Source organism: Schistocerca cancellata, chromosome 5, assembly GCF_023864275.1.
Source record: "Schistocerca cancellata isolate TAMUIC-IGC-003103 chromosome 5, iqSchCanc2.1, whole genome shotgun sequence".
Lineage (NCBI taxonomy): Eukaryota > Metazoa > Arthropoda > Insecta > Orthoptera > Acrididae > Schistocerca > Schistocerca cancellata.
In genome coordinates, this window is record NC_064630.1 from 640,466,531 (window position 1) to 640,488,871 (window position 22,341).

The window sequence follows — 22,341 nt, forward strand, 5'->3', positions numbered from 1 at the left end:
CATGACTACTCTGCAATTCACAGTTAAATGCCTTTCACTCTACTTCTCTACCGTTCCACTCTCGAACTGTGTGTGAGAAAAATGAACACTTCAGTCATTCTGTGCAAGCTCTGATTTCTCTTGTTTTATTACTATGATCAATTCTCCCTATACAAGGTGTTCCAAATGGCACGGCCAAACTTTCAAGAAACATTCCTCACGCACAAAGAAAGAAAATATGTTATGTGGACATGGGTCCGGAAATGCTTACTTTCCATGTTACAGCTCATTTTATTACTTCTGTTCAAATCACGTTAATCATGGAATGGAAACACACAGCAACAGAACGTACCAGCGTGACTTCAGACACTTTGTTACAGGAAATGTTCAAAATGTCCTCTGTTAGCGAGGATACATGCATCCACCCTACGTCGCATGGAATCCCTGATGCGCTGATGCAGCCCTGGATAATGGCGTATTGTATCACAGCTGTCCACAATACGAGCACGAAGAGTCTCTACATTTGGTACCGGGGTTGCGTAGACAAGAGCTTTCAAATGCCCCCATAAATGAAAGTCAAGAGGGTTGAGGTCAGGAGAGTGTGGAGGCCATGGAATTGGTCCACCTCTACCAATCCATCGGTCACCGAATCTGTTGTTGAGAAGCATACGAACACTTCGACTGAAATGTGCAGGAGCTCCATCGTGCGTGTACCACATGTTGTGTCGTACTTTTAGAGGCACATGTTCTAGCAGCACAGGTAGAGTATCCCGTATGAAATCATGATAACGTACTCCATTGAGCGTAGGTGGAAGAACATGGGGCCCAATCAAGACATCACCAACAATGCCTGCCCAAACGTTCACAGAAAATCTGTGTTGATTACGTGACTGCACAATTGCGTGCGGATTCTCGTCAGCCCACACATGTTGATTGTGAAAATTTACAATTTGATCACGTTGGAATGAAGCCTCATCCATAAAGAGAACATTTGCACTGAAATGAGGATTGACACATTGTTGGATGAACCATTCGCAGAAGTGTACCCATGGAGGCCAATCAGCAGCTGATAGTGCCTGCACACGTTGTACATGGTACGGAAACAACTGGTTCTCCCGGAGCACTCTCCATACAGTGACATGGTCAACATTACGTTGTACAGCAGCAACTTCTCTAACGCTGACATTAGGGTTATCGTCAACTGCACGAAGAATTGCCTCATCCATTGCAGGTGTCCTCGTCGTTCTAGGTCTTCCCCAGTCGCGAGTCATAGGCTGGAATGTTCCGTGCTCCCTAAGACGCAGATCAATTGCTTCGAACATCTTCTTGTCAGGACACCTTCGTTCTGGAAATCTGTCTCGATACAAACGTACCGCACCTTGGCTATTGCCCCGTGCTAATCCATACATCAAATGGGCGTCTGCCAACTCCGCATTTGTAAACATTGCACTGACTGCAAAACCACACTAACCTGTTGATGCTACGTACTGATGTGCTTGATGCTAGTACTGTAGAGCAATGAGTCGCATGTCAACACAAGCACCGAAGTCAATATTACCTTCCTTCAATTTGGCCAACTGGCGGAGAATCGAGGAAGTACAGTACATACTGACGAAACTAAAATGAGCTCTAACATGGAAATTAAGTGTTTCCGGACGCATAACATCTTTTCTTTATTTGTGTGTGAGGAATGTTTCCTGAAAGTTTGGCCGTACCTTTTTGTAACACCCTGTATAGGTGAATTCAACAAAATATTTTCATCTTCAGAGGAAAGAGTTGGAGATGGAAATTTCACCAAAAGATGTCATCACAATGGAAAACTCCTCTTTTTAATGATTACCACTCCAACTCACGTGTCATATTCTTAACTCTTTCTCATCTATTTTGCGATAAAACAAAAAAAAAACTGTCCTTTGAACTTTTTCAATGTTCTTTGTCAGTCCCAGCTGGTAAGGATCCCATATCACACAGCAGTACTGTACCAGGGGGCAGCCAAGTATAGTAAGGCAGGCTCTTTTAGTAGGCATGTTGCATATTCTAAGTCATCTACAATAAATCACAGTCTTTGGTTCACATTCCCCACTACATTAGCTATGTAATCATTCCTGTTTAAGTTGTTCATAATTGTTATTCCTAGGTATTTAGTTGAATTGACAGCCTTTAGATTTTTGCGATTAATCATGTAACTGAAATTTAATACATTCCTTTTAGTACTCGTACCATACAATATCATGTCTAAATCATTTTGCAGTTGGTGTTGGTCTTCAGATGACTTTACTAGATGTTAAATAAGTGTCATTTGCAAACAATTTAAGATGGCTGTTCAGACTGTCTCCTAATCATTTATATAGATTAGAAACAGCAGAAGGCCTATAGTATTTCTTGGGGAATGCCAAACATCACTTCTGTTATGCTTGATGGCTTTCCATCTATTACTATGAACTGTGACCTTCCTGAAAGGTAATCACAAATCCAGTCACACAACTGAGGCGATACTCCGTAGGCACGCAGTTTGATAAGAAGCCGATTATGATGAATAGTATCAAAAGCCTTGTGGAAATATAGAATCAGTTTGAAATCTCTGTTAATAGCACTCATTGCTTCGTGAGAATAAAGAGCTAGTTCTGTTCCACAAGAATGATATTTTCTGAATCTGTGCTGACTGTGTGTCAATAGATGATTTTCTCGAAGGTAATTCATAATGACTGAATACAGTAATTGTTCCAAATCCTACTGCAAAATGACATCAGTGATAAGGGTTTTTAATTCAGTGAATTACTTATATTTCCTTTCTTGAGTATTGGTGTGACTTGTGTAACTTTTCAGTCTTTAGTTACAAATCTTTCATTAAGCAAGTGGTTGTATATGATTGTTAAGTACAGAGCTATTATATTTGTATACTCTGAAAGGAATTTAATTGTGTACTATGAGGATCAGAGGACTTGCCTTTATTAAGCAATTTAGGCTGCTTTACTACACGAAAGCTATCTCATTCTCACTTACTTGATGTTGGCAGCAGTTATGGATTTGAATTCTAGAGTATTTACTTTGTCTTCTTTGGTGGAGTAATTTCAAAAAACCACATTTTATAACTCCTTTAGTGGCACTGTCATCAGTAACATTAGAGTCACTGGCGTGCATCTAAGGTATTGATTGTGTCTTGCCACCGATGTACTTTACATATAATCAGAATCTCTTTGGATTTCGTGCCAGACTTCAAGATACAGTTTCATTGTGGGAACTCTTGCAACACCCATTTGAATTTATATACCATATTTGTGCCTTGGTCTCCCTCTACAATTTTTACTACCTACCATTCCCAAATTGATTATTCTCTGATGCTGTGGGATGTGTCCTACCAGCTGATCCCTTCTATTCGTGATGTTGGCCATGAATTATCTCTGTGATTCAATTTTGTACCATTTAATTAGTTATCCAATCTAGCCATCTAATTTTCAGCTTCTATATACTTTTCCTGTCTGCAAGGTATATAGTTCATGTTTCATTTCTATAATAAACTACATTCTATACTAATGTTTTTAGAAAAAAGTTCCCAAGGCTTAAGTTTTAATTAGATGTTAACAAGTTTCTCTCTTTCAGAATGCTTGCTCTGCTATTGGCAACCTTCAGTCCTTCATTTTATATCTTGTTTATTTTGGTCAAAATCAGTTATTTTGATGCAGAAATGGCACAACTCATCAACAGATTTTTGTGTGTCATTTACTAATATAATCCTTTAGCATCATAGATTTAATTTGAATAAACTTCAGTACCCTTGTTTTCTTTTTGTCGATGTTCGTCTTATAGCCTTCATTCAGGACATGACCCATTTCATTAAACTGATCTTCCATTCTTGTGTGTTTCTGATGGAATTACAGTGAATTGTCAGTTGTGGTTTACGATTCTCATAGCATACATAATGTAAAACATTGGTTGTGCTACGTGAATCATGTCGCCATTGTGGTAAAATTTCACCAGCTGATGTTAATAACAGCATAATAACAACAACACATTTTGTTATATATACATAGAATAAAAAAAGAAACACAAAATTAATTCATACTCAAATAATTACTTCATCCTCTATGAATTCTTTTACCAAATTGTAGTATACCACTACCTCTTTTTTGCAGCTGTTGATATTACCTTATATTCATCTGACCAGAAATTTTTCCTTATTTTCATTTCACTTCACTGACCTCCACTACACCTATACTGAGTCTCTGCATTTCCATTTTTATATTTTCTAGCTTGCATGCCATATTCAGAATTCTGACTTTCCACGCTCCAACTTCTAGAGTGTTACTCTTTCGATGACCACTCAATCTTTTCTCATGGTTAACTTCCCTTTTGGCAGTTGCCTTCTACAGATCTAAATGAGTGACTGTTCCATAATCTTTTGCTACTGGAATGATATCATGACACTTTTTCAATTGCAGGCCGCATGTACTGCCTTATGTGTCTTTAACACAGTGGTTTCTGTTGCCATCTGCAACCTCTGGCTGTTGATCATATCCGATTTGTCCTCATTTTAGGGGCAGTTTCCCCAGCCCAAGAGCAAGAGGTTACCCTGAAACTTTGTCTCTCTCGTTGACGGACCTTAGGCAAAACAAGGATGACTTCTTATACCAGAAACATTATGCCACCATTGCTGGTGATTCTTATTCAAAATTTTAGCAGTGGCTGGGATGTAATGCAGAATTCAAAAGGATTTGATTACTAGCTAAAGTCATAATCTCGTGACTACAGGTCTAGACCACTAACACCTGTATAAACTATTTGAAACCTACTGGTGTCTTCAAGTATTTTTTGTGTATACAATGTTAATTACTGCTGTTTGTACAGTTTCCAATTTTCTAATTGCACTCTGTGCAAAATTTTACCGGGTGGCATCCCCTTGTGTTCCTCTCCCCCAGCCTACATTCGTGTACTATTTTTTCTTAATTTCCTTCTCCTAATATTTAATTGCAATTATCGATCTCCTTTAAATGTCTGAACAATTTGTCTAATTTACAGTTTCTTCAGTTCACTGACATAGGTTGTAGGCATATTAACTTTTTCTACTGTTGGGATGCTGTGTCTGCTTTGGCTGTGATAATGTGTTCATTATGCTGCTCGTAGAAGCTTATTTGCATTTGTATTTTCTTATTCATTATTTTTGCTACTCGTATGTTACCTTATTTGATTTTATGTCATTAATAATGTACTCTTCAAGATTTCCCGGCGGATGTGTTGTAAATAGTCTTCAAGGGTTTGCCACCGGATCACGTTGTGCAAATTCCACAATATTTCCTCAGAGCAACTGTCCGACTACATCTTCAGGTGGTTCAACCTTGCTGGTGGTTAGGTGCGACTCCACCAGCAAGGTTGAACCACTTAAAGATGTCGGACAGTTGCTCCAAGGAAATATTGTGGAATTTGCACAACTTGATCCTGCAGCAAACCCGTGAAGACTATTTACAATAACGTACTCACCTGACCTTAAGCCGTGTTCTTCATGCTGCTGCTTGGTGCAGTTTCCCTCTGTATCTTTTTAAATTTTGATCCTCCCTAAATTAATCAAATGACAGTACCTGATCCAACCTCTAGACTGGTAACATCATTATCCTGTGTTGTCCCCACCTCTGATCAATATATGGAACTATTTTATCTGTTTAGTATTTTGCTCAATAGAATGCTATCATCATTAAACCATACAGTACAGCTGCATTTCCTCAGAAAATGGAACATTTATAGTTTCGGTTTGCTTTCAGTTGTTCGCAGTACCAACATGGCAAGGCGTTATTGGCTAGTGTTATAAAGTCATGTTAGTCAGTCGTCCAGACTGTTGCCCTTGCCCCTCATCAGGAACCATATGAAAGTCTGTTCTCTCCACAGATATAGCTGGCTGTCTCACTCAAGCATGACAGCGAGTCGACTGTGGCAAGATCCATGGTATATAATGGAAAAAATGTTATTTATTATGTAAAGCAACATTCTCAATTTTATGCAGTTATGTCTGAGATGCAGGAAGATGTTTACTTGTGAAGATATTGCATCTAATAAATAATGTTAACCACATCTGACATCCTGAAGTTTTCATCAAAATGTGCAGTATTGTTGCATGAAATGTTCCTTTCTGTCCTGTTTGACAAGAGAGTTGGTTAGTAATTGATTGAAGAGTAAGTGTAAATTAAACACACAGCACCAAAATTATTTAAAGTATGTTGTTTAAAATAAAAAGAAATGAGTTATCAAAACAAAAATTCATAATACAATAGTGCCTCATTTTTATGACCTTAATAACTTATGTTTTCTTGCTATTTAGATAATTTTTCATTAGTTCTGTAGTGAGGGCCATTTTTAGACATTTCTCACCCCTTCCCCTCTTACTGGTAATGATGTACTGAGTATGTACCATTAAAATTATGTTTTCTTTTGACTGCTAGCTATAGTTTTTAAATCAGTTACTGAAATTTCTGCACAAATGTCAGAGATTGAATGTTTGTCATGATTTGTACAGGACCAGTATTCGGAAGAGGAGCTACTGACACCAGACATATCATCTATATTAACAAATTTCAACTTCCAACAAGACAATGCCTCTGTTGATAGTGTTACCACAATGCAAGCTATATTTGAACTGGATGAAGACTACAATGTTGTTTTACAAGGTAGAATTGGACAGGTAAGATGATTTGTGGTTAATACATGTGATTTATTTCAAAATTCTCTAAAGTTATTATTTTGAGCAAATAAGTATTGTTTTTATGTCAGTTACCATGCTTCCAAATGAGACTGTTTGTGTTTCATATTAAATATTTGTTGAAAATGGGGTCCACATGCCTCTGTATTACAGAATAATAGTAAGAAGAATGGAGAAGATAATTTAGGATCTGTTAGATGATGAGCAGTTCATTGTTAAGTAAGGCAAAGGCACCAAAAAGGCTCTTTTGATTCTACACTTGACAATGGGAGCAAGACTTAATAAAAAATTGAGACATTTTCATGAGATTTGTTGACACAGAAAAAGCATTTGATTGTATAAAATGTTGCATAATGTTTGAAATTCCCAAGAAAAATAGGTCATATACAATATATGCAAGAGAAAGCTATAAGAATGGAAGACCAAGACAGAAGCACTTGGATTAAAAAGGGTCTAGTGCAGAAATGCCCTTCACCTTTCTTGTTCAACCTGTATATCAAAGGTGCAAAAAAGGTAACACAAGAAATGACCATAATTGATATAAAATTCACAGTGAAAGGTTATAATGAGCAAATTCACTGATAACATTGCTATCCTCTGTGACAGTCAGGAAGAATTATAGGAACAGTCTACTGAGCACAGAATATCGATTACAAGCAAATCGAAGAAAGAGGAGAAGCAGAAATTATATCAGTGGCAAACTTTACATGAAATTTGGTGACCTTGTAGTAGGTGAAATGAAGGAATTCTGCTAAGTTTGAAGCGAAATAGTACACGCTGGATGAAGCAGGGAGAATATAACAGGAAGACTAGCACAGGCAGGGAAAGCATTCATCACCAAAAGAAGTCTTGAAATGTCACAGCTGTTATAGCTTCACAGGTATCTCAAAAAAATGGTTCAAATGGCTCTGAGCACTATGGGACTTAACTTCTGAGGTCGTCAGTCCCCTAGAACTTAGAACTACTTAAACCTAACTAACCTAAGGACATCACACACATCCGTGCCCGAGGCAGGATTCGAACCTGCGACCGTAGCGGCCGCGCGGTTCCAGACTGTAGCGCCTTTAACCGCTCGGCCACCACGGCTGGCAGGTATCTCAAATCTTTCATTTCTTTAATAGTTTAGTTGGCAATTTCAATGTGGCACTCCAGTTCATTTAGGTGCCCACACTGATAAAACTTATTAAACCGTATTCTTCATTTTTATTAATGAAAGTCTTGAGTGATGCTAGGAGATCTCGGTGACCAGCTGATAAGCTGTGATAAACTATCAGCTTTCCAGGAAAACAGTCATCTAAGAACAGTAAAATGACTCTGTAATGTGACGAGGGCTCTGATCAGGTGTTAGCAATACTTTTTGAAGTGTCTGACGTAACACATCTTTGAGAGTCTTTTTGGGAGGACTTAGAAAATGGAAACTATCTGTGGGTATTATTTCTATTGAAAATACCAAGCAAATAAAATATGCGTCGTCAGTTACTAAAACATTTCAAACAATAATTTAGAGTTACTTGTGCATTGTTCCAAAACCAGGTACAAAATTAAACTCTTTGCTCATGATTTATCAGTTCCAAACTGTTTACCATTTAGTGGTGATCTAGGTACAATAAATTTTGATGCCATGTGCAGTGAGCACCCCAGTTAGATTTGCCTACTGGTATTGCAAACTGCATGTACTTGCGTATGGAAGCTCATGTGCCAGTTATAAAGTCTCATCTTCCCTCCACAGCTGTGCAGCAGGAGACTGTGATCCATGACCTTCGGTGTGAGAACACAGTAACCATTCTGTGCCAAAAACACAGTGCACTGTTACAAACATTTGTTTGCTGGGTTTTCAATGGTTGGAACAGCTTCACACTATACACTCTTGCCTTCTTCACTCATTTCTCCATCTTCTCCATAAGTTAAATGACTGTCAACAAAGTTGGCAATAGAAAATACTTCTGTTTCTTCCATTACCAAATTGATGAGTCCTTGATGCCTTACTGGACTCGCATTCGGGAGGACGACGGTTCAATCCCGTCTCCAGCCATCGTGATTTAGGTTTTCCGTGATTTTTCTAAATCGTTTCAGGCAAATGCCGGGATGGTTCCTTTGAAAGGGCACGGCCGATTTCCTTCCCAATCCTTCCCTAACCTGAGCTTGCGCTCCGTCTCTAATGACCTCGTTGTCGACAGGACATTAAACACTAACCACCACCACCACCACCACCTTGATGCCTTAAGTTGTATCCTATCAACTGAGCCTTCATTTAGCAAAATTGTGCCATAAATTGCATTTTTCCCCAATTCAGTCAGTACCTCTCCATTGGTTTTCACATCTATCCATCATCACCATTCATTTGTATCAACGCATGTCAGAAACTTCTATTCTCTTTTTGTCTGAACTGCTTATGTTCGACATTTTAGTTCTGCACAAGACAAAACCCGAGACAAATATCTTTAGAAAATATTTTCTAACACTTAAATTTATATTAGATGTTAACAAATTCCACTCTTTTTTGGGGAGTGCCCTTCTTTCTGTAGCCAGTCTATATTTTATATTCTCTCTACTTCAACCGGCAGCAGTTATTTTGCTGCACAAATAACAAAACTCATCTACTACATTTAGTGCCTCATTACCTAATTCAGTTCTACAGGCATCTCCTGAGTTGATTCAGCTACATTCCATTACCCTAGTTTTCCTTTTGTTGTTGTGAATTCTATATACTCTTTACAAGATTCAAACCAGTCCATTCATCTGCACTTCCAAGTCCTGTGCTACCTCTGACAGAAATACAATGTTTTTGGTAAACCTCGAAGTTTTTATTTCTTCTTCCTGAAATTATATTCCCAGTACAGAATCATCAATTATCATTCATTTCCTTTCCTGCTTCGGTACATGGGTTGAATAGCTTCATGGAAGGGCCACAACCCTGCCTCACTCCCTTCTCCGTCCGCAGCTCGTGGCTAGTGGATCACAGGGTCCCGGTTCATTCCTGGCTGGGTTGGAGATTTTCTCTGCCCAGGGACTGGGTGTTTGTGTTGTCCTCATCATTCCATCATCATTCATGAAAGTGGCTAGATTGGCTTGTGTACAGATTGAGAATGTGTACGGGCACTGACTACGCCCTACAAACCAAACATCACCATCATCCTCACTCCCTTCTCACCCACAGCTTATCTTTTCATGTCCTTCAGATATTGTAACTGCAGTCTCATTTTAGATAACCTTTTAGTCCCTGTGTTTAACTCCTGCTACATTCCAAATTTCAAAGCGAATACTCCAGTCAACATTTTCAAAAGCTTTCTCTTAGTCTACAAATGCTATAAACGTAGGTTTGCTTCTCCTTAACATGTCATCTACAATAAGTCATAGAGTTATTGTGCCTTGTGTGTTCCTAAATGTGTCCAATATCCAAACTGATCCTCCACAAGGTCAGAGTCTATCAATTTTTCCATACTTTTGTAAATACTTCGTGTCAGTATTTGGCAACCGTAACTTATTAATCTGGTAGTTTGATAATCTTCACATTTGTCAGTGCCTGCCTTCTTTGAAAGTGTAATTACTACAGTCTTATTGAAGTCTGATGGTATTTCACCTGTCTCATATATGTTGCACTCCAGGTAAAAAACCTTTGTCATGGCTGGCTTTCCAAAGGATTTCAGTTATTCTGAGGGAGCGTCACTACTCCAGGGGCCTTGTTCCAACTTACATCTTTCAGTGCTCTGGCAAATTTTTTCACTTTATCCATTTCCTCTTTTTTCAGTGAGTAGTTGCCTCATTCTCCCTTAGAAAATCTCAACCACCCCTGGTTCTTTCAAATGACCTCCTTGATTTCCTACCTTTTTGTGATTTCTTCTGTTTTAATCTGCTCTTCATGACCAATAAATTATGGTTTGAGTCCTCATCTACCATGAAAATATCTAACAGTTTAATATCTGTTATCAAAATCTCTGCCTTTCCAGTGCCTTCAAGTCTGTTCCTCATATACAATTTATTACCTGATTCTTAAAACAAATGTTGGTGATGAAACTATACTCTGGAAAATTCAACCAGCCAGCATCCTCTTACATTCCTTTCCTCCTAGCCCATGTTCTCCTACTACTTTTCCTTCTATTTTATCTACTACCAAGTACCTGTCCCCGATCACTAATGTCTTATCACCTTATATTCAGGGAAACTGACACAGCTCATCACTGAGGAAAAATACAAAGAAGTATTTTTTGTCCAGAGATTTATAATAAGGATAATACATAATGTCAATTATATAACCTCTTGTGGATAAATGTTTTAAACAGTTCAACATACTTATAACAGCTACACAGTGTATTTACTCCCTTATAAAGTTTGCTGTCAACAAGAAGTCACAGTTTGGAAACAACAATGACATTCATAAAGATAATACTAAAACTATAGGTGATTTCCATTATCCATCACTCAGTCTAAGATGACAAAGAAATGGGTTAGGAATTCAGTCAAAAAAAGAATCCATGACTACCTACATACATAATAAAATTAACTTCAATTATAAATTGATTAGCATATCTAATTGTATATTGACAGAATTAAATGATGTGATGGGTAAAAATATGCTTAGGGTATATATGGTAGTACACCATTTTATTTGTGTAATTTTATACATAGTATTGCTTATAACTAACTACCATCTGAAACAAGTGAATCACTCTAAGTACAATTTTCTTTTCCAACTGACAGAATATTTACACATAACTTTTAACATATCCTTTACATAAAGTGAGAATGATAATATAAAATGTAATTAGGGAGAGACTTGTTAAAAAGACTGAAAAAAATCAAATGCAAATATTGTGAAAAGGATAGATTTCTTCCCACCGTAAAGATGATATGTTGAGTTAGAAACAGGCACAACAAAAAGTCTGTTACATATTGAGTTTTCCACCAAGCCTTCTACAGAAAGGAAATACACACACACCATATATATTCAAACAAGCAAGCACATCTCACGCACACATACCCACTATCTCCAACCACTCTACCGATCTGAAACAGCAGTACCGAGTGGTGTGGGGAAGGGGTAGGGATAGCAGAGTATGGGTGGGAGGGTGGGGGGGGGGGGGGTTGGGGGGGCAGACAGCAGTGAGAAATGTGTGGCAGTGTGTCCAAGGACTATCTGATGGCAAGATAAGCCTGCGAGGCTTGTGAATGAGGAAATGGAAGTGGAAGTGGAAGTGGGAGGGGGAGGTGAAGGGAGGGAGGATGGAAAAGGAGAAGAGCAGAGAAGGGGAAAAGACCAGTGGGTCCATTGGCAGAGCGTATTGCAGAGGGTGAGGGTATATAAATTTGGAGGCTGTGTTAGGACAGAGGACGTGAAAGCGGTTGTATGGAGGGTGTGCTGACAGTATGTTATGGTATGTTGAGGCTAGGATGATTTTGTGACTAGAGATTGTGTTGTCAGCTCATCTCCCATCTGCACAATCCAGAAAAGCCAGTGGTGGAGGAGAGGATCCAGATGACCAGGGTGTGAAGCAGCCATTGAAATCATGCATGTTATGTTCAGCTGCATGTTGTGCCACATGTTGGCCCACTTTGCTTTTGGCCACAGTTTGGCAGTGGCTGTTCATACTGGTGGACAGTTATAATCCGTTCATCATAAGAATAAACCTGATGTAAACATTGCACTATGTATTCTTCCACATTTGCTGGAACCTCATTGGATTTCCGCTTCATGTGGGACTGCAGACAAACTTTCTCAAGTACTGTCAACTTTGATAATAAGAGTACGTGGTGCTGTGCTTACGCATACATCAACTTAGCGATAATACGGGACAACAGCTTTACCGGCACATTTATCTTGGACAGCACTGGCAGGTCCTCTGGTACAGCTAGCTTGCAGTTCACACGTAAAAAAGAGATGAGCAGAGGAGCAATACAGCTTCGAATGTCATTTAATTTTTAAATAATATGAAATAGTACACTGCAAATCCCCCACAATATGCTCCTAAGATGACTAGATGAAAACTGCAACACGTTATAATTTTTAGCTAATGTACTACCGTAATTAAAAACAAGAATGATAAAAATTCCTGACTTAACCACAGGGCTATTTTTCTGCATAAGCTGTGTGTCATGTAAGAGAGTATTGAAGGATTTCACGGTATAGTTAAATATTGAAGCCACTGAAGGTATCACTTACAGTCAATCGTCTGGTAATCTCTTAGCTCCTTCCTTATCCGAATCCAAGAAATACATTTCAGTTCTGGAAGTGTCACCTGCTATGTTGAGAATGAGTCTGTCAGCATTCCAGTATGTCTGGCAGCTTAACAGTCTTGTTACAACTCGAGCCAAATCCCGCAGCTTTGCTCCAGATCAGTTCTGTTGGGTTCATATTCTGATGGTAAAGTAGCAAATGTAAAAATGCAGAATTTGTACAATGCTTTGAAAATGGTTGTTTTTCATGTTTCTATGATACTTATCTACCTCTGTGGTATAAAACGATGGACATAGTCCAGATAAAGAGGATTTGGTTTTTCATTTTTGCCTTAAAAAATTAAATTGTTTTGTTTTCTTAATTTCAACAACTTTTATGAACAGTGTTTCATAAAACTTTGATAATTAAGAAGCTGTATTTGGAATGGAAACAGGAATTTCGCATCCAATATGTAGTTAGAAACAAGAAGTGTGCATTATTCATAAAAAATGATGATGAGTTTCATAATTGCGAGGTATAGGTATTTCAAATTGAACAAGAAAAAAAAATGATACTGGGGACATTCGAAGCATTGCACAAATTAGCGCATTTGGTTCACACTCCATCACACTACCAACTGCACTACACATTGAATGTGTCTGTGTTTATCAGCTGTGTTGTATACAACCATGGGAAAACTTCAAAGCCAATTATCTCCATAAATTTATGAAAGACGTTAAGAACAGCCTGTTTCTTGCCACTTTTTAACAGTGTTCCACATGCGTATTTCACTATGGAACAGAAAGCAGCCTCAGCCATTTTCATACTGCGCATTAACAGTGCGACGACAATCAGAGCACAACGTTGCAGAGGCTGTGACTGTACATGATTTTTGAAATGAAAACTATGTAGCTAAAGTGTGATTAAGAAAAATGTTGATGACTGTTAATACATTTGAATATCTTAAAGTTTCATTTAACGTAACGTAGTAATAAGACATCTAATACACAAGTAGGACCTACTTTCAAGAGAGTAATAACACTAGTGTATGTGTGCTACAGCTTCTGACCAATCATCGCTTTTGTGTTTGTTTACATCAGGTTTATTCTTATGATGAATGGATTATAGTTGTTTGTCATAGCAATATAAAAAAAACTGTGCAATGATTGCAGCAGATTAGTATATGACATGGCTGTTTTCACAGGTGGCCCAGCCTCTGATGGGGTGTAATAAGCCTGTGACATGACTGGAATAAATTGCTGGGTGGATGGATTGGGCAGATCTTGCCTCTGAGTCTTCCCGAGAGATATGGCCCATGTGGCAAGGGGTTGGCACTGGGAGTGGCATGAGATGGGCTTGGGTGTTGTGGAGGTTTGTTGGTTGACATAACACAACTTTAGGAGGGGTGGGAGTAAACTGGGGTAGGACATCCCTCATTTCAGAGCATGATGATAGATAATCATAGCCCTGATGAAGGATGTGGTTCAGTTGACCCAGCCTAGGGTGGTATTGGGTGACAAAGGGGATGCTCCTTTGTAGCTAGTTTTTGGAGGTAGTGGGAGGATTGGCAGTGAGTGAGGATAGGACATGGGGAATCTGTTTAGGGACTTGGTCTGTGTGGTAGTGCCTGTCTGTGAAGGCCTTTGGGAGACCTTCAGCATTCTGGGCAAGAGAGTTCTTTTCACTGCTGGTATACCATCCCCAGGGACCCAGGCTGTAAGGGAGGTATTTTTTGGTGTGAAATGCATAGCAGTTGTCAAAATGCAGCTACTGTTGGTGGTTGATGGGTTTTATGTGGACAGAGGTGTAGATGGAGCCATAAGAGAGGAGGCCAATGTGCAGGAATGTGGCACACTGCATTGAGGGGACAAGGTGAAGCAGATGGGAGAGAAGGTGGTGAGATTGTGAGGGAATGAGGATAGGGTGTATTGGTCCTGAGTCCAGTACCTGAAGCATACCAGGAGTTGGGAGACGCAGAAGATTTTCTCTAGATGGCCCATAAACAGGTTGGCATAGGGGGGTGCCATGTGGGTGCCCATGACTGTGCTGCTGATTTGTTTGTGTACCTTTCATGCATAGGAGAATTAGTTGTATGCTAGGGTAAAGCTAGTAAGCTGTATGAGAAATGAGGTACTGGTTTTGGAGTGTGAAAGACTTTGGGCGTGGTAGTGTTGAGTAACAGCTAGACTGCAGGTATGAGGGATGCTGGTGTATAGTAGGGTAGTGGTATCAACAGTGACAAGCAGAGATCCAGGAGATGAAGGGTATGAACAGCAGAGAGTCAGTGAAGGAAGTGGTTGGTATCTTTGACATGGAAGATTAGACTCCCGGCAGTTGGTTGAAGCTGTTGTTCAATGAGGGCTGGAACTCTTTCACTATAAGCACAGTTATCAACTATAACAGGGCATCCAGAATTTTTGGATGGTAGATTTTGTGGAGCATGTAGAAGATAGGAGTGCAAGGTGTCATAGGGGTGAGGAGAGAAATGGGTTCAGGAGAGAAGTTTTGGGTAGGGTCTAAGAGCTTTAACTTCTCACCTGAATCCAGTTCAGGTTTTTTTATTTTTATTTTATTTATTTTTCAACATCTCTCTTATGTACCAATAGGCAAACTGATTGCACACTTCTGACACACTCCCCAAATTGCATTGCGGCAGACTCGGACCAGTTTTGGGCCAGCTTATGTGCTGGATTCTTGTGTAATCTTGCCAGAAGGTGCTCCTAACGATGATCTCTCTGGTTAGTGGTGCCACAGCATTTGTGAGGGTCAGGTTTCCATAGCAATGTCAGATGGCACCACTATATGAGGTCTGTTCAAAAAATTCTGCAACATTGTCCATAAAATTTTTCTGCGCTTACCCTTTACTTATTGTGCATAATCTCCTTCAAAATACTCCTCTCTACAATAGATACACTATTCCAGAAGCAGTCTTGCTATGCCTCTTGCTGGGTTGCATGGAGCACCACCTGCAAATTTTGTTTTATCTTGTCTGTCGCAAGTCTTCATGCTTTCAATGGGGTTTTTGACTTTGGAAATAAAAAAAGTCCTCAGGGGCCAGGACTGGAGAGAATGGAGGATGGGGCAGCACAGTGATTTCATTTTTTGTGCAATAGTCAAGTGCTCCAACAGGGATGAATGTGCAGATGCATTATTGTGATGTAAGGATCATGAATTGTCTCACCATATTTCAAGCAGTTTCCTTCTCACATTTTCTTGCAGATGACACAACAGTTTGGCCTTATGGCACAAATTCATGATGAACTAATCCTCCAAAGTCAAAGAAAACCATCAGTGTAGATTTGACCTGACCTGACGAGCTTTTCTTGGTCTTGGAGAACCTTTCCTAACCCCTTGTGAAGGCTGAACCTTGGTCTTAACATCATAACCATGGACCAACATCTCATTACCAGTTATGATTCTCTTAACAAACACCTCGTCCTTGTTTGTGTGATCTAAAAGCTCTTCACAGATTGCAAGGCAAAGGTATTACTGGTCTTGACTCATGAGACTTGGGACAAACTTGGTGGCAACACAATACATTCCAAGATGCTGTCTCATGATTTTGTGATATGATTAAATGGAAATGTTACATTCTTCTATTACATTCTTCTACAATATCTCAGTCAGTCTGTCTTCGATTGGCATGCACAATTTCGTTGGCGTTCCTGACATGAGCATCATCGGTAGATGTTAAAGGGCATCCTGAACAAGGGTCTTCTTTAACTTCCGTCTGGACATTTTTTAAACTGTGTGAGCCATTCATAACATTGAGTACAGCTCAAGCACCCATCACCATAGGGTTCCTGCATAATTTGGTGTGTCTGTGTAAAAGTTTTCTGAGTTTCATGCAAAATTTGACGCAGATGCATTGCTCCTCTAACTCTTGCATCTTGAAATCCACAAATTGCGCGACACAACTTTCTATTCAAAACTGCACTGAACAATAACTAACAGACATACAACAATGAAACTTGTGGCAGTTACGCATTAAACACAAGTGTGTGCAGGGCATCAACCGTATTTTCTCCAACACAACATTGGTGCTAAATTAAGAATGTCCCGGAATTTTTTGAACAGACCTCATACTATCGGGCAGTTATATTCCAATAATTCACTAATTTCATTTATGTCACACTAAATATAAATATGTTAACTTATAACTAACCAATGACACCAGTTATTGTCTTTCTGTTTTAAACAAGGGGTGACCAACCCCCCCCCCCCCCCCCCCCCCTGTTCTCTGGGAAAAGAAAAAATATAATGTAGTCAGGTGTTTTTCTTTCAAGAAAATGATTTAAAAGTCAATATTATGCAGTTTTTTAACCAGGTCAGAACTGGAATTTTTTTTATGACAACTAACAAGTTGCCATTTGTCTTCCAAAATATTAAAAATACTCTGTACCCTCAGGTCTAACCCCTGCCCCCATACTTACAAACTTCGTGTGGATGCCCTTGGTCTCAATTCTTATAAATTTAAGTGTTGATTCTTCTGAGTTCTGTGTGTGACATTCAGATTCTCATGTTGTGCAAAAAATCAATCTTAGCCACATATAAACAGAACAGAGAGTACAATTTAAGAAAGACTGTTGAATATAATAGGTAAGTTTGTACATAACTGCAATAAAGTGAAAGATTTGAACGGAACAAACCAATTTTTCATGTCTTCATCTCTCATACTTTACTACTACTACTACTACTACTACTACTAATAATAATAATAATAATAATAATAATAATAATAATAAAATACTCAAGAGACCCTAGCTTAATGAATGGACATAAAAGTTGGACCTTTTTTTTCAATTATAGGTACATAGATAGAATTTTTGTTTCATATAATAAATACAAATTTTACACTTTACAAATTTTATGGAATTTCTAAAGTCATTAAAGGAAATAGCAACCAGACTCAAGCTGGTGTGTCAAATCTAAGAGCCTGGCGATGTACGATCAGACTTTTGCGAAAATATCAATAACACAATTCCTAAGATAGCAAAGACAGATAGGTGCAAAAAATACCACTCAATCAGCTTAACATTTATGCATCCAAGTCACTGGCAAGAATAGTATACAGGAGAATGGGAAAGAAAATTAAGTATCTGTTAGATGATGATGAGTTTGGCTTTAGGAATGATAAAATCACCAGAAAGGCAGTTCTGCCATTAGGCTTGAAAGTATAAACAAAACTGAAGAAAAATCAAGATGTACTAATAGGATCTGTGGTTCCAGAAAAAGCATTGAACAATGTAAACTGGAGCAAAATTTTCCAAAATTCTGAGAAAAATTTGAGTAAGCCATAGGGAAAGATGGTTAATATACAATATATATTAGAACCAAGAAGGAGCAATAAGATTTGAAGACCAAGAACAAAGTGCTGAAATTAAAAAGTGTGCAAGACAGGGTGCAATCTTTCACTCCTACTCTTCAGTCTGTACATCGAAGAAGCAATGATGGACATGAAAGAAAGGTTGAAGAGTGGAATTAAAATTCAAAGTGAGAGGATATCAGGGATGAGATACATTGTTGACATTGCTATACTCAGTGAAAGTGAAGAATTATAGAATCTGTTCAGTGGTATGAAGTCAGATGGATAAAGAATATGGATTGAGAATAAACTGTGAATAGACTAAAGTAATGACAAGTAGCAGAAATGAGAACAATGAAAAACTTATAATTGGTGATCATGAAGTAGAAAAAGTTAAGAAAGCAAATTAACCCATGATGGGTGAAGCAAGGAGGACATGGAAAACAAAAACTGGCACAGGCAAAGAGGACATTCCTGGTAAAGAGAAGTCTGCTGGTACCAAACATTGTTCTTAATTTGAGGAACAAATTTCTAAGAATGTACATTTGGAGCACAGTATTGTATGGCAGTGAATCATGGACAATAGGAAAAGCAGAACAGAACAGAATCGAAGCATTTGAGATGTGGTACTGCAGAAGTACAGGGTGTACATAAAGTCCGGGAACACTTTCAATTATTTATTGCACAAGAACCAGATATCATACATATGTCATTTTGAAGAGAAACCATGATTTTTTTTTCATTTATATCGCCTCAGCGTAGTTTGGTAAATTGCCGATAGTCAGCACTAGTCACAAACCTGGTGAGTTCAGGTGTGGAGCGAGCTTTCTGTGTGTTGAAGTCTGACAAAAACAAGCATGCTACAGCTGTTCAATGGATGTTTAGAACCAAGTACGGTAAGAAGCCACCAGCAAGGAAGGCTATTTCGATCGAGATCGAAATACAGCCAGCCGATAACTGAGGACATACAGTGCAAGTACTACTTTGAATTGGAGAGGTTGGTACAGAAGAGGAATTCGTAGTGAGGCACATCAAACGAGTGGAAAGACTGATGATTAAAAACAAAGCTGGAACATGGCACAACAGATAATTTAAAATTCGGAAATTTAGTAACATAACCAATATTGTCACATTTACAGCCATAGCACAAGGTGTTGCTTGACTGTTAACTAACCACAAATTATAGTATGTAGTAGAAAACAAAGAGCATTTATGCTGAAGGCAGCACCTCATACACATGCAAAGAAATTTGCTTGAAAATGAGGAAGTAAGGAAGGAGGGAAGATTATAGTTTAGCATCTGTTTGACAATGGAGTACTCAGAGATGTGGCAATAGCTTGGTTTGAGGAAGGACAAGGAAGGAATTTGGCAAAATCTGGATAGCCAGACAGGAATTTGAAGCACCATCTTCCTGATTACAAATTCAGTGTCTTATCACCATGCAACATCACTCAATTTGAAAGTGGTAATTGAATATCTCATATATTATGTTAACTGAGAAGGGAAAAGTGATAGAAATGTAATTATTGTTGTAATATGAAACCAGTGAAAATACTCCTGTGCACTGATTGGGTTAAAACAATAAAAATCTTCAGAAACCTAATGATTGATGAAATTAAATTTTTGGTGATTGAAGGATTCACAGAAATCTCTGAAATCTGTAACAAAGATTTGTGATGAGGCAAGAAAATATTCCTTAGAACAGTCAAATCAATCTCTCTTGTGAGAGAAGCTACTCTTAGTGGGGACAAAGGTGAAACAGTCTTACAACTTAATTTTCCATACTGCAAATACATAAAATCCGTGAGTTAAATAAGTATCACAATGTCTGTTGTATGGAAGTAAAATTACTCTTACCTTTGATGAGTAGTCTCCCTCGTTATCAGAATATGGGTGAAATTGCTTCTTTGCTATACCTAATGTAATTCTCAAGCCACTGCTCTCATACTTTAGAAGACTGGGATTCACATCCATCTTTCAGCCATATCTGCCTGGATATCTACTTCTACATATATACTCCGCTAGGCACCAAGCGGTGTGTGGTGGAGGTTACAATTCGCGCCAAAGTCACATCCCCCCCCCCCCCCCCCCCCCACCGCCCCTCTATTCCACTCACGGATCGCATGAGGGAAAAACGACTGTCTGAACTTCTCAGTACGAGCTCTAATTTCCCTTATCTTTGAGTGGTGATCATGGCATGATGTGAAATTTGGTGATAATAATATATGCTCTACGTCGTTGGCAAAGATCGGATTTCGGAATTTAGTGAGCAGCCCCTTCCGTTTAGCGCATCATCTGTCTGCAAGCGTATCCCACTTCAAACTTTCTACGAGATTTGTAACCCTCTTGCAATGGCTAAATGTACCAGTCACCAATCTTGCTGCTCTTCTTTGGACCTTCTCAATCTCTTGAATGAGACCCAACTGGTAAGGTCACATCACAACATTTCTAAATCACTGTTGACAATTGATAGGGTGATTCATTTAACAGTACAACTGCTGCTACCTTCGCCCATCCCTAATCCAGTATTGAGCTAATGACTTAATCATAGTAGAGTGTTAAACTTTAACCACCCATCCTTTCTTCCCCCCCCCCCCAGTACCTGTACATCTTCCCATCTCGTGTTTGTCGTCTCTATTTAGTGTCTGCCATTTTCTCTTGCCAAGGGAACTCTTGTAAAGAAGTACAGAAGTGTAGTGCATATGTGTTTTCTATTTCTTCCATAATTTTTGTTCTCTCAACCCTTGTTCTTGTTTTTTATTTTGCAGGTGATAGTAAATCAACTCTCATGAATATTGGTATTTTTTAATCATGCATTATTTTTACAGGGCTTTTATGGAGAAGTATACAAAGGTTCAATGGAACGGGGTGGTGATATTGAGCCACAGTTAGTTGCAATAAAAAAACTGAAAACGAGTGCCCTTGCCACAAGCATGCAAGATTTCGAGCGTGAGATAGCTATTATGAAGGTAAAGTCTGTTTAGTTTATTTGAGCTCTTTCATCTATTTTTGTTTTTATGCAGCCTCGTCATATTGGTGTAGTTGATTGTTAAATATATATTCCTTCTGTTTCGTCTTTTTAACAAAGTGTGTTTTGCTAATATAAAAGTCTTTTGCCCATGGTTTAGTGGAAGTATGAGTTGCTGTACCTACAGCATCACACATTTGGATTATGGATACAGCATTGTACCACATTCTACAATGCAATCTTGAACATCTAACTTATTGCATACAATAGAGTGTACATTTAAAAATCGGTGTAGGTAAATGGCTAAATATTTCATAATAAATGATACAATATGTGAAAGACAGTCTCTCTCTCTCTCTCTCTCTCTCTCTCTCTCTCTCTCTCTCTCTCTCTCTCTAATGCGTTGCTGTAAAGTTAGCGTTGAAAATGAGCAACCAGGCAGAGAAATTTTTTACCATGTGCCAATCAGTAGTGAATGTACAGTGAGTGATGTGATGTTGCAAAGTCACACAAAGGCTACATATCGAGCTAGTGGAAAACTGAACATTGCTCAATCAACAGCCTGGAAAATCCTTCATAAGCGATTACGAGCGGAGCTGTACAAATTGTAGCTCATGCACAATCCATAAGCCATGACAAGAAATTGTACTATGTACGGTTCTGCAATGATATGCAGAATCATCTTGAAAATGATGAGTTTGCAAGCAAATTAATCTTCAGTGACAAAAGCATTTTTCATCTTTTGGAGGTGGTCAGCCAACATATCTCTTGCATGTGGGGGCAGAGAGGGTACATGCAACTGTCAGGCATGTCTAGGATTCTGAGAAAGTTAACCTGTTCTGTACGGTGTCCAAAAAGACATTCTTTGAAACTGATAGCAGAGATTTCACCTTTCAACAATATGTCTCTTTCCGCATTTCCACAAGTGTGTAAGAGATTGCCAGAATGGTATGTCGACACAGCATTACTTAGGAGATAGGCTGTGTTGTGATTGCAGACTTGGCACTACTTGAGTGGCCTCTGTATTCAGAAGACTTTACGCCTTGTAATTTTTTCCTGTCAGTTTGCATCAAGGAAAGCATTTATGTTCCACCTCTACCACAGATCCTCAAAGACTTGCAACAGCACCTCACAGCAGCTGTTCTTATTCTCACTCCTGATATGCTGGGTTGAGTATGTGCAAAACTGGACTACTAATTAGATATATGCCATGTTATGAAAGGTTGATACATAGAAAATTTATAAACATTATA

The 22,341-nt window shown here is 38.7% G+C and overlaps 1 protein-coding gene across 1 annotated transcript in view; it reads left to right on the forward strand.

The window, feature by feature from the left end:
• The window catches only part of LOC126187914 (tyrosine-protein kinase hopscotch), a 157,961-nt gene that overhangs the window by 95,158 nt on the left and 40,462 nt on the right, over positions 1–22,341 (forward strand). Inside the window, exons 13-14 of the mRNA XM_049929271.1 lie at positions 6,482–6,646; positions 20,949–21,089. Coding sequence (XP_049785228.1) covers positions 6,482–6,646; positions 20,949–21,089 — 306 coding nt within the window. The remainder of the gene's footprint in view (positions 1–6,481; positions 6,647–20,948; positions 21,090–22,341) is intronic.